The sequence below is a fragment of the Sparus aurata genome, chromosome 16, assembly GCF_900880675.1.
Source record: "Sparus aurata chromosome 16, fSpaAur1.1, whole genome shotgun sequence".
In the NCBI taxonomy this organism is placed as follows: domain Eukaryota; kingdom Metazoa; phylum Chordata; class Actinopteri; order Spariformes; family Sparidae; genus Sparus; species Sparus aurata.
This window is the reverse complement of record NC_044202.1, coordinates 6315887-6333634: the sequence shown is the minus strand read 5'-3', so window position 1 is coordinate 6333634 and position 17748 is coordinate 6315887. Positions and strand designations below refer to the sequence as shown.

The following is a 17748-nucleotide window of genomic DNA, read 5'->3' as shown; positions in this document are numbered from 1 at the left end:
AAGATAAAGTCTTACTTAATTCGTTTGGTAAACGCACATCTGCTCAAAGGGTGAGTCCACCAAGCAAAGTTGCATTGTGGGTAATGTAGGCACCAGGTTTTGAAAAGCAGTCCACTGGTCTGCATTGTACTCAAAAGAGATCACCATTTAATTCCAAACACCCTCCTTCCTTTTCAAAATATTACCCACAATGCAACTTAGTCACTGAGGGACATCACCGTGTAAACACACTTTAATGTGTAAAAGTGGTGGACTGACCCTTTAAGGCTCCATTTGGAAGTAAACGGACAGCGAGAGGCAACAACTGCACAGACATGAGTTGTGTTTCTTCACTGCAGACTTTATTGCTTATGTCCTGTATTTGCAATACAACAAAATCAGATATGTACAAACTGATGACACCGTTTCTGACAAGATGTGACCGAGACCGTCTTGCATAGTGAAGGACTCAATGAAGAGAGGTCCGTACAAACATATTCCACTGTTACTGTCACACAATCAGACAACCGAAGGACATTCAGAAATGTTATCGCTCTACACACGCGTCCCATTAAACACCGTAGAAGTTGTTTTTCGTTGCATATTTTGAAAGCACTAGTGTCACAAACACATTTGTCTTCTTTCATTGATTGGAAGATAGCACCCATGTCTACTACACAACCTCCAGCATAAAACATTTCTGAGTATCTCAAGAAGAGGAATAAGCTGACTGATTAGCGATCAATAGAATACGTTTCCAGGAACCTGCACTTCTTCCACAGAAGAGACGTGTCAGTCCGTAAAAATAAAGCATTACCGAGGCGAGAAATATCCAGAAAGAATGAAAGAAGAAGTTGAATTGCACTTTTGGCAAACTTAGTGTGTCTTCTGAAGTGTTTTAAAACGTTCCAGTAGCTTATTTATGTTTCATTATACACACACATACGAGAATATTCCTGACTTACAGTAATGCCGAGAGCCGAAGAGATGCTCAACCTGCTGCATCAAATGTGATGCTTCATCCAAGAGAAGGTCTTTAAATAAAGACGTGTTTCATATCAAAACTTAAATATCTGTGAAAGTTTTGGCGGATTGTCTCATAAAGGATACGTCATAAAAAAAAAGAAAGAAAAATGAGCAGTTTTTGTTTAATGTAAAAGAGTTGGTTTCAGTTTTAAGAGGGTAAAAATGCAAAGGACAAAAAATGAAGTATTTCAAAACAGAAAGAAATGAGAAGAAGCTGCCGGTCATTCTCTCCCGCAGGAACAAATGACGGTGTAGCTGGTGTATACAAGACATGAGCAGACATTGAAAAATGCTGCGTTTTTTTATTGTATTAAAAAGGCACAATCTCAGGATGTTTTTGGACAAATATCCGTAGTTTTTTTAAGACTGTCCTCCTCAGTCGTAAAAACAGAAATCCATTCATTTCTCAGGGCTGTAAATGGCACCACAAGCAGTCTCTCTCCAGATGTACAACATTATAGGTTCTCTTTCTTCATTGGAGTGTTTTTTTTCAGTCACACGGTCATTCATAAATTGAGTGTCACATCGGGGGAAGGCAGCCCCCCGCCGACGTGTCTCTTGACTTCCTGGCTGATATATTTGGATCAAGCGAAGGCACAGATGTGTTTGGTAAAGAGGCAATTAAGAGTCAATCATGATTTCAAAGGAAACCCTCGACCGCTCCCAAACTGTGGAAACCTCAGAGAGGAGTGGCAGCAAGACGTCCCGACTGCACACACACATCACATGTTCCCTATGAAGTTCTTGTTGGGCTGCTGGGCGTACCACTGCTGCCGCTGCTTGCGAGCCTCCACCTCTGACAGCAACGCCTGCCGGTACGCCTCGTAGGATTTGACGATGTGCTCCAGCTCCTTCATGAAGAGCAGCTTCAGCATGCCCTGATACGTGTCCAGGTCCGCCAGCTGGAACAGCTCCCATTTCAAGATGTGGTCGTACCTGAAGGGAAGATATATGTGGTACTTTAAAAGGTGCTTTGTCAAAGTGTTGGATGATTATGGTGCTGCTGAGTGCTGCTTTGATGAGGCGATCCTCGTAATAGCTGAAGGGGTGCAATTTGAGATTACTTTCATCAACGATTAATCTGCTTTTATTTTCTGAAATTGTACAAAAATGGCCATCCTATCTTTAAAAAGTCCAAGGTAATGTCTCTGAACATCTTATTTGTCAGTCCAAAACCCAAAGATCTTCAGTTTAATATGATTGATAACAAAAATGAGGAAATCTTCATATTTCTGCCATTTTTGTTTTCAAATTGTACCAATGTTACACAGATAAGCTTAGCATGGCATTTGACATTTTAAAAATACATTCATCAGTTCTCTTTTATGGTCAAGTCATGCCACAGGGATGCAATTTCTAAATGAACTCGAACCTAGTTTGCCACCTTCTTACCGCAGTTTCTTTCGACACATATACTGTTCACCAATACCAATATATTTGCAGATATGTTAGTCAAGCTGAAAACCCACAAAAAGCATCACTGATGTTTAGTTTGACCAACTATATAATACAAAAATAAAAGCACTTAATTCAAAACAAAAATGTGAAGATGTGTTAATTTTCTTCTTTGTGATTGTAAACACATATTCATAAAAAGTATTTGAAAGACCTCATATTGGCCTTCAGGTGATTTGAACTTTTCACACTTTGCCAGCATTTTCTAGACCAAAAAAATAATCTAGAAAATAATTTGCAGACTAATTGATGACAGAAAAGATTGATTGTTGCTGCAGTAATCGGTACTCACTTGAGTGGAGCGCGGGCGTACACCTGCAGCCAGTCTGGGATCTCGGCTGTGTGGTACGGGTTAGCCGGCACCAGCACCGGCTGGTTCCTCTCTGCAGGACGTGGCTGATAGGTGACAGGAGGTGGTAAAGGTGGAGGCTGATCATAGCGAGGCACACTGGAAGAGACAGAGGGAATATAGTTTTTATACTTTTCTGTGAAACCAATTTGTAATAAATACTGTGGTGATAACCCCGGTCAAGTCTTTTGTGAGGAAAAAAATTCAAACTTGTATGTGATTACTGCAATTAAAATGGAAATGAAAACCAAAAACCTTTCACTGTTCATACCTGGGAGCGCAGGGGTGACGATACTGTGCCCTCTTGTTGATGTGATCCACATAGTAGACCCCAAACTCGGCCGACTCCACCTTTTCCCAGCCTGGAGGGAGCCCTTCCCTCTCCAGAGGGTGGCTCCAGTGTGTAGTGTTAGTGTTGTGGTCGATGTAGTACTTCCTGCCTCGGATGGTCCAGTCAACGGTCCAGCCGGCAGGAAGAGGGAGGTCCTCTCCCGTCAGACTGGAGAGGTTCCCGAGGGACTTGGCCTGTATTCGACCTATGCCTGAGGAAAACAAACATTTCTTTTTTAGAAACCTAGAGGGAGAGGGAGAGATGTCTGACCAAACATACAGCTGAGCAGCTGCCAGCAAACAGCACCTCCGGGAAAGACAACATATTTTGGGAGATTTCTTAAAAACAGCATGTGTGGGAAAATGAAATTTAGAAGGGAGGAATGTCCAGCATCTAAAAGGTCATTCTGATGTGGCAGCTGAATATAAAGAAATATAAGGGAGGACTGATATGAATCATTTCCTAAAGCATGACTTATGCAGGGATGCTTAATGTCTGCCTCTGTCCAACTGTGGCATCTTATTCATTTGATGAATGGTAGGAAATGGGAGTGTTGTTACATTTGGACAGGAAGGCTGAGCACACAGCAGCTTCAGTGAAAGAGAACAAACCACTGAACTCCCAGGCAGCCTGTAAGAGCAGCCAGCAGAGTGGCTTCATTCAGCAGGTCCTGTACTTTAACTGGCGAGCAATGTCAGCGAGGAATGTCGAGCCAACAGCTGTGTGGATGACTTCGACTGAGTGAGAACTATCATGACTCACGACCAACGAGCCTGGAGGGACTCGGAAAGTGTTGAAAACACGGGAGAATGAGCGGAGAATGAAGCATCTCAGCAAAATGGCGGCTACAATCTGATAAATTCAGCACGAGAGTGACAGCAACAGAGCTGGAGCTCTTTGCCAGCTGCTGAGTGAAGGGACGGAATGTGCAAGCGCTCCGCAGAAATGCACTCCTCCTCCTCTTCCACCTCATCATCATCATCATCTCTGCCCTTTTCCTCAGAAAAATGGCAGAGGGCCATACTCACTGCAGACCTAAAGCTTGATGCATCACAGGAATTTCGCTGGAAACAGTCAAGAGTAGTCGAGCATGTTTACAACTGGTGATGCAGCAGCTGTATTTCCACTACTACTATGATCAACTGAGTACGAGTATGAATCACCAGCAGCAAATGTTTACTGTATAAGTAAATTAAAGTAAGTAAGTTAAACAGCAAAGTGTTTGTGCACTTGATTATCCAATTTTCACACATTTGCATTACAGATAAACACGAGTTAATAGCCACATATTCTAAATAAAAAAATCTAAGAAGTCCTACGAATGTATGTATGGAATCATTTTTAAGTGCAGGTCCGATGGTAATGAAGAAGGCAGCCTCGCGGTGAGTGCCTTACCTCCAGTAAAACCCACATTAAAGAACTTAGTTTAATCCTTGAAGAGGATTTGAATGTCAGCGCCTGTATCAACGCTGAAACAAACTTGTCATTCTGGCATCTTAAAAACATGACTTTGTGTTCAAGCAAGACCAGGCTGCGACTGCTTATTGACTGTCGAGTGCGACTAAACATTTTAATATGTCAATATGGCGCCTGATATTCAACAGGTCAGATTGCTGAATATATATAAAACACTTTTAACAATAAAACAACAATAAACAAAGCAAATCCACACATATAGCCAGCATCCCAGGAGGTCCGGGGAAAACACTCATGTTTGAACCCTAACTTTGAATTTTTTAAAAACTGACATTATTGCAAACTTGTGTGTTTTAACATGAAACAAAAACATCTGTCTTCACCTTTCTTCCCATTTACATCATTTACACAGTGTGTTATGGAATTGACCTATATTATGTGCTGGAGAGGTTAGATGCACCAGTGCAACAAGCGTAGAAAGTTAGTCTGGAGCCCTGTAAGACTAAAACAAAGCTTAGAGAAGATCATTTTTCCTGTTTTTCTCCTGTAGGCAGGACTGCTGTAATGCATGACTCTTACTGGCCTCCCCAATAAGACCATCAGACAGCTGCGACTCATTCAAAATGATTCTGCTAGAATACCAACTAACACATTTCTCCTATTCTTAGATCATCACACTGGCTCCCAGTTAGGCCCTGCTTATTGTCTAAAAGTCCCTCAATGGTCTGCGCCTAAAATATATCACAGAAATATTTACTGAGCACAAGCCGGGAGGTCTCTCTGTGTATAAGGTGCTATATAAATAAACATGTATTTATACAGTGCAAAAACAAAGAAGGCATCAGCTGATTGCAGCTCGATGACGCCTCCAAAACGTCCTTGCAAGGTAACCATTCAGAGAGCAGCACCCACTTACAGTACGCACACACATGATTCATAGAAGTGAAGCAGTCTGAGGCTGAGACATTTGACTGCAGGCGGTCTGTAAATTGCTAGTTTGCCGGCAGAAAGATTCAGCAAACAGAGAGGTGAAAAATGCAGAGCTGCTAATGCTTGTTTAACTTCGCTCCAAACACGGCTCCATGATGTGCGATAGGCGGGCCTGACGTAATACTAAACTATATACATGACGGGTCAGCCGCAAAATAAAAGGTCCTCTATTGTTTGGAGTAGGTTGGAAAATTCCTGCAACCTCCTAAACATCCAATCCCATGGAAATTACACACTTACACCATACTCGTGTTTACAATGTGGAGTAGCAAGATAAAAATATTTAATGAAAACTTAAAAAAAAAACTGAAATTAAAATGCTCCTTTGAGACGCTCAGTGTCATACTTGCATTCCTTTCAAAGTGGCCTATGTAAGGCCCAAAACCCATCCATCATACTTTGTCATTTCAAAGCAGCAATCATTTACTCCTCAACATTCTCCCGAAAAGACAAATCTGAAAACTCCTGCTGGTGTGATTTCACTCATCCGTAAACACTACTGCTCCACTTTCATAACTCAGAATTTGCAGACAGAAAGCAATAAAAGACAGTTTTAGTCCCTTAAGAGTCGATGACTGGCTGCCATGTACTTTCCAAAACCATGTGTGCAATTCAAGAATGCATTTCCTGATCTTTGTCACATTTTGAACTCTCTTTTTCTCCCAGCTGTCACAGCCCTTTGTTTCCTTTCCTGTAACGGAGAAATATCTCAACCAGTAAAAACACTTCATGTTTACCTGAAGGGGGTCTGCTTGGAGCTGGTGGTGTGTGCTGTCGTGGAAGTCTTTGGAAGTTGTGTTCATTGTGCTCATAGTATCTAAAGTCCTCAGGAAAGCGGTCCGGGACCCTCCTGGGCTGTCGCTGCTGCTGGTGCTGGTGGTTGTCATAGTAAGGTTCAGAGGGGTAGTAATATCGGGCAGCGTCTCCGTTCTCAGACATGGGGCTCACGTCTGTGAGGAAGGACTGTGAGGATCCCCCGTACTCGTGGGGCAGGTCTCCCAGGCTGCGAGGCAGGTACGGAGGTGCTGACATGCGGTGGCTCTCTCTGCGGGCCACCTCATGAGGGGGCCGCTGCACAGGGGCACGGAGAAAACTCTTGTTGCGGGACACCACGGGCTCCCGGCTGGGTGCCACAGGGTAGGCAGAGGGCCCCATGTCGGGCAGAGGGACCTCTGTGCGTCTGGGAATAGTGGGGCCATGACGGATGAATGACGGCATAAGATCTGCAACCAGGTACACAAGGCATCTGTTAATAACCAGGGGAAGTAGATTATACATATATTTTACATGCATACTGCATACTGACTGGCCAGTATAGTGAAGCGTTTCTGTGCACTCGTGTAAGTTTGGAAAACAAAGATAATTGTAAAACTCTGTTACGTGTCATTGTCACAAGTTTCTGCATTTATTCTGTGTATATTAAAATAACAGCTAATGTATAAAGTCCTTCCCCATTCATCCATCATAGTATTGATGACCATGGCACGTCTAATTGTGTTAGCTTTTAATTTCTTTGCTCCCTAATATCGGTATTGTCATTTGCCCCTAAAATAGGGTATCAGGTGGGTTCTTAATGTAACTAAATACAGGTTGGAGGCACTTTTGCTCTCATTGAGTATATTCTTACTCTTCAACAGTTCAGGACAAGATACTATACATTTAGTACAACTACATTGGGCAAACACAAATCTTCAATGCAAAATATGTTAAAGTGTCAATTCAACAAGCAACAGTTACACTTTAAGTTAAATTTAACTCCACCTTAAGCAATCTTAAACCCTACTAGCATTTTGAAGCATCATAACAACACAATAATATACATTATTACACTGACAGGTGCCATTTTTTCTGCATAATCATAACCTTTATGGTCACTTTGATGATAATTCTTGTGTCAAATTATAAAATCAGGACTTTTAATTGCAATGTTGTACTTTGCAGCAAAGTTAAGCTACTGTAGTAAATGTTTTAACATTTCTATGACTCATACTAGTTGGTACAAAGTAGTAATACTAATTACACACGTTACACGCCAATCTATTTGACATCAGAGGACAGTTCAACAGGTCGAGAGCAGATGACAACACTCAACTTCAATCAATGGACAAACTAAAGCTAACTAGCAACAAATCTGACTTTTCACTTAACTTCTCCACTGAATGGAGTCGGAAAATAAATGGGAATATAAAGTGCCAGAAGTTATTTCACTGTGTAGTTTTGTTTACTTTCTATTAGTCTCAGCAGTCACCGTTATCTCACAACTTTTCCTTTGGCAGTGCAGCTGATGTTAACGTAGCAAGATGAGCATTCAGCTAGCTAGCACGTCAACTATCAACTTAGCAACTTGTTTAGTTACGATGTACATTAACTCTATAAAACAGCTGGTTACAGGTTTACGAGCCGCTTTAATATGACAATACATCCCGACACATTCACTTCAGCCTGTTTGTTATGATTAGCTCGCTACTCATGGGTGCTAAAGTTTATTTTCGCTAGCAGGCTAACTGGTGCTAACTCGAGCTAGCAGGCTGGCTGGCTAACAGCTTGTTGCGCTTACTTCTCAGGAGCGGCGACGTTTCCTTCTTCACATACTTCCCGTGTACCTCGGCTGGTTTCGACGCTTCGTTTTTACTTTTCTTTCGTGAGAGCATAACTCAAGGCTCGGACACATCAACAACACGTCGCTGTAATGTCATGGCACAATCCCTCGACCCCGAAGCGACCATCCCGTTGAGCTCGCACAGCGCGGAAAGTAAACATTTTTAAGCTGTAGATTAGCTAGCAGCAAGTTAGCCAGCTAACCCCGAGCCGCTGGAGGAGGCTGTGCTGCTGCAGAGGTCCAGTCCGCTGTGAGCAGCGCTGCTGGTCCTCACTGGGAACGTTCCTGCACGGTCCTGCCCATCTGAACCTCTGCGAGTCAGACTCAGACTGATAACGACTGAGCCTCAGTGTAACTGTCTGACTCACACCTCATATTACAGAGTGACATACGGGTAAACCTGAAGTGTGTCAGGTGTGGAGGCAACATCCTGCCAGATAAAGAGGGAAAAGTGATGAAGACTTAAGTTAGACTTGATAAAAAAAAGTACAAATTACAATTATAAGATTAAAAAAAGTCAAAATATGAGATACATTCTATCTGGTATAAACTTTTTTTTTTATCTCATAATTATAACTTCCATATAATTAAGACTTATCATCTCATAATTGTGACCGTCTCATAACTGACTTTTTTTAAAATCTAATAATTATTACTTTTATCTCATAATCATAACGTTTTATCTAATCTTATCTAATAATTAAGACATTTTATTTAATAACTGACGTTTTATCTCATAATTATAACTTTTATCTTATAATTAAGACCTTTTATCTCATAAGTAAGACTTCGTATCTAATAATTGTGACATTTTATCACATAACTATGACTTTCTATCTCACTATAATGACTTTCTATCCAATAATTTTGACTTTTATCTCATAATTGTGACTTTTATATTATAATGAAGACATTTAATCTCACAACTATGAAGTTTTATCTCATAATTATACATTTTATCTAATAAGACTTATCTAATAAATGTGATTTTTTTTTTCATAATTATTTTGTTCATCTAATCAGACTTTTTGTCTCACAATTATGACTTTTATCTCATAATTAAGACTTTTTGTTTCATAATTATGAATGATAATATACAGTGAGATTCCTGATAATCATCAGTAATGTGGATACGATGACTAAGTGTTTAAAGTCAAGTGTTAGAATGAGTAGAATCATCTGCTAAGTTCAGATAATTACATCACTTATGTCACATGATAAAATTATATCCAAACTCTATGACGATATCTTGCATAGTCTCATATCCTAATGAAATAACACCAACATATTGCCCGGCCTGTCTACGGACTGATAATGCTGCAGCACAAACACATTAATCATGTGAGAATTCAAACCAAAAATGATCCATGTATTTTATTTTGCACATGTTAAAACAAAATATTACCCTGTTTTACAACTTTAGTGCTTTTTATGTGGCAGCATTTACAAAGACAACATCCGTCACTTGAGTCAAACACATTCATATTGGCATAATGAGCTTTACACATAAAACTTTACATATTGCAACATTCAGTGGCCGTTTTTTTAATCCGACGCATTTTAAATAGCGAGTATTGCCTCTCGATTGTGACTCCAGGTCTTGTTTGATGAGAGCAAACACCTGGAAAAGGTCAGCAGACTATTTGCGTTCTCCGCTCACATGGTTTAACGACAGACAGGTGTGTTGTTTCTTTACATAAAGTCTAAAGCAGGAGAGGAGAGACGGATCGGCACAATTAATCTCTTTGACAACACAGACAAGAGGACACTTGTATAAATAGTGCACTTCAGTATCGCTTCTCTCTTTTAGAAGATATAGTGTCCTGGTAAAAAATATTTAGTTACTTGTTTAAAATGATAAATTACTGTCAAATAAAAGGCTTTCTTTACAGTTTAACCTCACATTTGGTTTCTTCATAGGTCCAACGTGACAAAAGCTCATTCTTACTTCATATGAAATCAAATCAAATAAAAAATACTTCATATTTAAACACAGTGAAATGAGGCTTTAACAGGATTAAACCTGCCAGGTTTAAAGGCCCTTTTCTTGTGCATTTGGCTGTTCAAAGTAAAATTAGTTTGGTCACTTGCATCCGGCACGAGCGTTAATAGTGGTAAGGCAGCGAGGAGAGCGGCGAGGGGTTCAGGTCGCGCACAATCTTGTTCAGGCTGGAGATCTTCTCCTCCAGCAGGTAGTTCTTCTTCTCTGTGATTTTCTGCCGCTGCTCAGTGATCTCCAGAGCGTTCAGCAGCTGGGCGTTCTCCACGTACAGATCTTTGATCAGCACGTCGGCCTTGCCGTTCTTGTGCAGCTGGAAAAGTCAGAGGAAGTAGAGGATGAAGGCTTTAATACAGTGAATGTACCACTTGATATTTAAAACGTCTTGGTCACAATTATTTACCAATTATGTTTAAAAGTACATTTATTAATCTGTTCATGTCAGCTGTGTTTCTTTGTTCCATTAAAAGGGCGTAAACGTTTCATCTGGAGATAGCTGATCATACTTGATTCAAGTTCCTGATTCGACTCATTTAGGGATATTTTGATTCATAGATTAGTTTCGGATATGAATTGTCCAAACCTTAACCTCTTAACGGGTTCACGTAACATGACCAAACTTTGTAGATCAGTTCATTGATCCACAGATGTGTGTCTGCACCTGCAACTCTCCATCTACGAGGCTGAAACTTACCATGATGGTCAGGTGTTTGCGAGGTTTTGCACATGTGGATGCACTGATGTGTGGATGCATGCGTGTTACTGGTTGCAGCCACTGCTAATCGGCAGTTTTCTGAATTTCTTTCATATGCTGTCAATATCAAGAGACCCAGCATGGACACTGTAGAAGGACTACTTGATTCCTGTAAGCGAGTAAATGAAGCAGCGTTTTTTGGGGCCAAGGCTTTTTGATCCACGTGAGCGCACCTGAACTCAGCATTGCTTTTTTTCCCCATTTTTAAAAAGATGAAATTCAAACGTGTGCATTCATGAAAGACATTTGAGTGTCGTGATCTCAGCGAACATGAAAAATATTTCAAATTACATGCAAGACTCGTTCATGACGACAGTGTTTTTCTGCCCACAGAATTTTTTCTAATGAATGCAAGTTTTTTTAACTGACCTGTTCCTTCAGCTGAGCGACTTTCTCTCTCAGCAGCAGTTTGACGTTATGCAGTGACAGCTCAACCTCCCTCATGCGCTCCTCCATATTCTTCATCTTCCTCTCCCTGTCGTCCTGGTGAGAAGACAGTGAGCGAGATCAACAAAATGCTGCAGATGCAACGGAGTGATAACGAAACCAGAACTTTGTTCCCTTTGAGCTGCCGTACACTGGCGAGCGACAAGAATGACACGACTCAGAGACCAAAATGTTTTTACGAGCTAGACGCTTTATTTTATCTTGATTTCAGCATTAAATGATAAAATGATAAATGACTAAAAAAAAAAAAACAACCAATAAATAAAATATAAATAAGTATAAAATTAAGCCATGTATTCCAGATACTTCTACAAAAAATAATTTAATTCATAAATAAAATAAATTCTAACATGGTTCTATTAGAAATAAATAAAATAAAGAAACACATCATCAGACTTTCGGGTCTATACATGGTGCAAAAAATAAAGACTCACTAAATGACTCAGCAAAACACAGATGACACCAACAGGGACTCGTTAATATAATAATTGATACCAGACAAACATTCAGCGCTAACAGTTTTGTGAACAGTCGTTTGTTTAGAAGAAAGAAACATGACCTGAAAAGACGCGATTCGCTTTGGTTGTGTAGCAGCAGACAAACAGAAATACAGAAAACACACACAGTCCCAGAAACACAAACACAACATGAACGTTCAACTATTTGTAGTGTTAGATAAGAAATACAGACACGAACAACAAAGATTAACAGTGAAAACTTGATGAAGAAATCTCTTTAGACCCTGACTGGACACAGACAGTAACGTCACCTGACGACCGCAGGCTGAATTTTTGCTTTGATTGTTAGAAAAGGCTCAGAAGGCTGTCAGGCACTGACCTCGCCTCAACTTAACACTCCTCGATGATCGTAAGGCGAGCTGTTGCACAACATTTAGCCTCTGAGGATGTACATACCCTGTTTCAGACAATTATCAGCGGTACAAGTGCAGAACATCCCCCCCCCCCCCCCCCAAAATACACCCTGCTTAAAAAGATTCCCTGTATTTAAAAACTTTAAACTTCTTACAAAAGTGTGTCAAGAAACGACATTGTATTGTGCTGGGAGATATTTAAATTTGACATGGCATGTTGGAGAAACTTTAAATTTTAAAGTATTCAATTAAAAATCCCATTGGGAAAAAACCTCGGGAGCCTTTTTTCTGTGTTTTCCTGCCACCTAGCAGCAGGAAAATACAACTACACATTTGTGCCTTTTGAATCAGGCACCACATTTTGTTCACAGTCTCCTATAAGGATGCAGGAAAAGGACGGCATCGCGTGCCACGGTCAGATTCTGGGCTCCAAGCATAGCAGAGGAAGAGCAGTACTGAGGAAGAGCAGTCGTGGAGGAGAAAGAAGAAGAAGAGGCTAGAGCGAAGAGCAGGGAAAGACGCTGGAGTTACAGTCCACCGATCCGCCGGTAGCTGTCTGCGTGAGCCGCCCGCTGCTCCGGCATCGGTCCCTGGAGAGAAAAGGCAGGAACACTTCACCACGGCTCTACCTGTCCGCCAATCCTACACACCTACACAAGCCTGCTCAGTTCACAGGACTCCACACATAGAGCTGGGTAACGCCACGAGCCATTCCGATTCAATTCAATATCAGTTTGGTTAAGGATATTACAGTTACAATGCCAATTTTGCTTGGAGATTTTACAGATTCTGGGAGTTGTACAAGAAACCCCCTAAACTAGAGTAATTACATCCGCCAGTAATGTTTTCACCCATTTCTGTGGGTTATTGGTTGGTTTATCAACAGGATTATGCAAAAAATACTGAACAGATTTCCTGGATGGAGGATGGGTCTCTTTAACTTTTGGAGCAAATCCAGATTAAGGGACGGATCCAAAAACTTTCATTGCCAGATGAACAGCCATATTAAAGTGGCTTGTATCTGTATTCTGAGTGAGAATCAAATGTGGATCCAATTCCAAAATCCAGATCTGGCAGATTTAAAATATTTTACTTCATATTGGGCTTGATTGAATTAAAGGGGGCAGTTGGGCCTTGGCGGAGGTAGGCGCCATTCATGTTAAAAAGATTGTTTACTTTTTACTTAAGAATTGAATTAAATGGTTTCAGAGATTTGTGGTGTACATAAACAAATGTATAGGATATTGTTGAACATTATGATTATAGCATCTATTTATTAGAAAAACTTTAGTCACAGAACAAGAAAGCAATGACAGATGTAGGCCCGAGTATTTTAACAAAAGGAAGGTTTCTGCGTTTACCAGATGCACTTAAATGCACCATGGAAACAAAGTTAGAGACTCTCACTATAGTTTTTGTCTGTGACTATTTTGATGCAAACATTGACTGCATTTGGTGCTTGGCAAGTATTCATTTTGGTCGCACAGGAAAATGCGTAGCCCCATATCATGGGATATTATGAATCAAATTATTCAAATTATGATTGATTTGAATCGGAAAACATTTGTTTTTAAACCCAGCCCTATTCACACAGGTTTCTACGGCTGCTACATACACAAAATTCATCCAATGTTTTATAAATAAATAAGAAATACTCATAAATAACCACAGATTCTACATTCATCATAATCTGGTGATAACTAGTATTGTCATGCCGCAGATGTAAGTGACACAGCAGAAGGTCAGATGCTATTAAAACACACCAACAGTGGGATGACTCCTCCATTTACAGATAAACTATGTTTATCTACTCAGGGAGCGATGGAGGTTCGTGCCGTAGGACTCTAACACAAGGTGACAAATGGAAAAACAGCCACCAGGACCACACCCAGATGATGTCACCGCCGCGACTACCTTCAGTCCCAAGATGGAAAATTAAATAATGACGGCGAGTTCGGAAAAACACGACGCAGAAAACACACAGGCACCACAGACTAAATACCAAACCCAGAAAGTAAACACTACACACACGACATGAGGAGATGAGGACAGACGGATCTATGACGAGCACCAAGACGAGAAGCACCGCACACCCAGCATTCACATAACATGCAACATAAAGGTCATGAGAAACAAAATGACACTCAGCGCAGGTGTTCGAGAAATCAGTATGACAGAAACACACTGGGTGTATTTACGCTCAACTCCCATTATATCCCAAAACATAAGATGTAGGTCATGATTCCCTCCATACAGTCATTAATTATGAAGTAATGGTAACTGTGACAGTGCGGTAACTGTGGCTACAAAACAAAACGATGACAGTGAGAGATGAGTGCGACACCAAACTGTGCAGTGATGCAATGGCACTGTGTTGAATTTCAAAGCAGGCTCACGAGCTCTTAATGTTTATCCTGTAAATTAAGCGTATGTTTGCCTGACTGCTGCCATCAGGGAGGGATCGGGTTGCACTGTACCTGCATGTTGCCCGGATCGTCACCGCGATGTTGTCCCCGGGGCATCCTGTGAGGCGACGGAGGCAGAAGTTCGACCAGCTGAGCCTGAAACGACTGAACAAAGTAGAAAAAGAGTAAGAGAAGAGAGCGACACTGTTCTTAAGAGAAATATATACTTTAATTAACAATAATCTAATCCTCCGTCACCCCCTCATACATACAAACATGTACTATAAACAGATCATCTCTAAAACACTAATTATTATAATTATAGGACGATTTCATCCCTGTTTTCTACTGTTGTTGTCTGTTTTTTGCCCTATTCGTACTAGAACAGTACGACCTGGGGCCTTCTTGTAATTTGTAATCATTACAGAGGATGTTCAGAGGACTCCACCACAAATAACAGACCATAGCTCACCAAACAAAGAGGTCATGTGATAAAATGAGTTCCATGTGAATCTGCATTATTAGTGATTTGGTGTTTTAATGTATTGTATTGTGTGTTTGCTGTTGTCAGACAGCTGAACAAGTTTGAACTCTGATCGCGGCTCATGATAAGATGAAAATGTGTGCTATGAGATAGTCTCCCGTTTACTGATGTTAAAAATGAGTGATGACACACTAGGTTATGAGCAACAAAGGTCGTCATGTTCAACTACAGCCGCAAAGCATCTGTTACTGGGTCTGAACGAGCCGCAAATGTGTATTTATTCTTCCAACACGTGCAGAAAGTGGGCAAAACAACTCTAATCTATATTATTAATGCGGCTGCCGAAGAACTGGTGATGTTACGCGAAGCCTTGACAAAGTTTCTAAAAGGGATAATGTCAGTAAATACGAGTGAAGTACAGACTTCACTTATTATGTGCGACTGTGCCAAACAAAACACTGATGTAAGGGGATCATTTCTCAATCTGTGTGTTTTGCAAAGCGTCAGTATTGCTTTGTTTTTGCAACATTGAAATACAAAAAATAAAAAAAATCTAATCATGTGCTCCAATTTCATTCTTCTAAGAGAAAACCACAAAAAGTAGATTTAAGGTAAGCACAAAAGTTGCAACCAGAAACAGTGAACATAACCAGAAAGAAAGCAAAGAAGTCTAAATGTAAATTAATTATTAAAATCAATGTATATTTATGATAATGAAAACCACTCGAATAAAAAAGGAAAAACGTCGGCGCCGTGACCTACATCTAGCAGCTGTGTGGACAATCGGGCCATTTGGGTTTTGAGTGCCTCGTTTTCTTGCTGGAGTTTCTCCACCTCCGACTCTCCTTGTCCCGCTTCACGGCCCTGAAACACACGGAGCAAATCTAATAAGAATTTGAGCAGTCGCCACATAATCGGCATATTTAGAAGAAGAATGATAAAAGCTTATCTGGACAGATTTGTACCCTGGTGAGTTCTTTCTTTGCCTCGAGCTCCTGCTTCAGGGAGGCGTTCTCCTGCTCCAAGGCCTTCACCAGGGAGGCCTGGCTCTGCTGTTTGTGCTGCTTCAGGGACAGGACGGTCGCATCGAGCTGACGGACCTGCAGATAAAATAAAGCGCTGATAGATTAGCGACAGAGAGGGGAGGTTTACGGACTTCACCACAGTTTGCCGTCGTCCTCTTTTCTCACCTTTTCTCTGGACTGCACCAGGTCGTCTTTGACGTTGCGCACTTCCGCCTGCAGCCGCTCGTTCTCCTGCCTGAGCATCTGGTGATCCTGCTCCATCAGCCGAGACATCTCGTCTCTGTAGCGCTTCTTGGTCTTACTCTGGAGGCCACTCGAGTGCAGGGCCCTCTCCAGAACGTGGTTCTGTGATGAATGAAGGCACACGTCAAGGTCTGCAGAGCAAACTGGGCAAAGCTGTGCTCCCTTTTCATCTTTCAACATCACTTGCAAAAAATGCCAAAGACTGTTTTAAGTTTTTCATCATTTCTGCGCTAAAACGTCAGAAAATCTCACCCTATCGTTGACATTCTGCAGCTGTTTGTGTAGCACTGCCACGTCATGTTTGAGGGAGTCCCTCTCCTGCTGCAGGACACGGAGGTCCGACTTGAGACGGACGCTTTGGTGGTTCACAGCCTGGAGAGTTTCTTCCACCGTCTTCACCTGGAGTGGAGAGAGGAATGCATTTGGTCCTGAGTGACACTGTTTCAACTTGTTCTAGGACTACGCAAGTCAAAAATGAACTATGCATGATCCAACATAGAGACGATTCTGTGGTTTAGAGCAGACTCTCACCCTGTCTTCGGCTTCGTCTAGCTGGTTGCGGAGGCCCAGAGATTCCTTATCCGCACACTTCCGCTCGTCCATCACGTGGCTGAGCTGACTCTCCATCAAGTCGAAGCCGGCAGCCTGAAAACCAGAAGATGACCACAGTTATAATAAAACATTTCGTCATATTGACCTTCACTGCTCAAGCTAGAGCACCACAAGTTATCTCAGCAGATCGAAGGGGCTTTCAGGCCAGAAGGTGTTTCTTTTCTAGTCATGTCATGGTGTTAGTTGAGGTGGTGGTTATGTTTTTGGTCGTGTCATGCTTTGCTAGTGTTCATGTTAGGTCAATCAAAGTGTCCATGGCCTGATGCTCACCTTCTCTCTGAGGCCAGAGAGCTGCTGTGACAGCTGGGTATTCCTGTCCTCCAGCTGTGCCGTCTCCTCCAGAGCTTTGGTCAGCTCTGCCTCCAGAGCAGAGACACAAGCTGCCAGCTAACACAAGACAACCACGGATTAACTACTCGCTACAACTAACTCGACACCAGGACGACGAAGACCACCACCGCCCGCCCGCCCGTCGTCAAACACCGCTTACCTCGTTTTTCTCGTCAGCGAGGACGCTCTCCCTCCTGTCGTTCTCCGTTATCAGCTCTGCCAGCTGCTGTCGCAGATCCTCCATCACAGCGATGTTTCGGGCGTCTTTCTCCGACAGCATCCCGTTCTCGTCCTCCAGCTGCCGGCTCTGCAAGAGCAGCTCTGAAATCTGCAGACGAGGAGATGAAGTGAGTGATTTAACTGTACGAAGACATTTTTGCAAAGATCAGGTTCTGTTTTTTTTTTAGAGAAATGTCTCGACAAGCACAGGATG

The 17748-nt window shown here is 41.7% G+C and overlaps 2 protein-coding genes across 7 annotated transcripts in view; both read right to left on the bottom strand.

The window, feature by feature from the left end:
* Window positions 1-322: 322 nt before the first annotated feature.
* sav1 (salvador family WW domain containing protein 1) lies at window positions 323-8495 on the bottom strand. The gene is made up of 5 exons (XM_030444003.1): window positions 8104-8495; window positions 6284-6769; window positions 3081-3351; window positions 2753-2908; window positions 323-1941 (listed from the first exon to the last, which is right to left on the bottom strand). Exons 1-5 carry the CDS (start codon window positions 8195-8197, stop codon window positions 1728-1730), a joined length of 1221 nt encoding a protein of 406 aa, XP_030299863.1. The 5' UTR covers window positions 8198-8495; the 3' UTR covers window positions 323-1727.
* Window positions 8496-9504: 1009 nt separating this feature from the next.
* The window catches only part of nin (ninein (GSK3B interacting protein)), a 28591-nt gene continuing 20347 nt past the window's right edge, over window positions 9505-17748 (bottom strand). For 4 of the 6 annotated variants that reach the window (XM_030443610.1, XM_030443607.1, XM_030443608.1 and 1 more), the window contains 10 exons: window positions 17476-17643; window positions 17256-17372; window positions 16905-17018; window positions 16626-16772; window positions 16296-16475; window positions 16071-16205; window positions 15868-15969; window positions 14694-14786; window positions 11268-11381; window positions 10010-10457 (listed from right to left, as the gene is read on the bottom strand). In XM_030443610.1, coding sequence (XP_030299470.1) covers window positions 10251-10457; window positions 11268-11381; window positions 14694-14786; window positions 15868-15969; window positions 16071-16205; window positions 16296-16475; window positions 16626-16772; window positions 16905-17018; window positions 17256-17372; window positions 17476-17643 — 1377 coding nt within the window. In that variant the 3' untranslated portion in view covers window positions 10010-10250. Of the gene's footprint in view, window positions 10458-11267; window positions 11382-11517; window positions 12807-14693; window positions 14787-15867; window positions 15970-16070; window positions 16206-16295; window positions 16476-16625; window positions 16773-16904; window positions 17019-17255; window positions 17373-17475; window positions 17644-17748 lie in introns of those variants that run through there. The other 2 variants (XM_030443605.1, XM_030443609.1) reach the window with 2 other exon arrangements.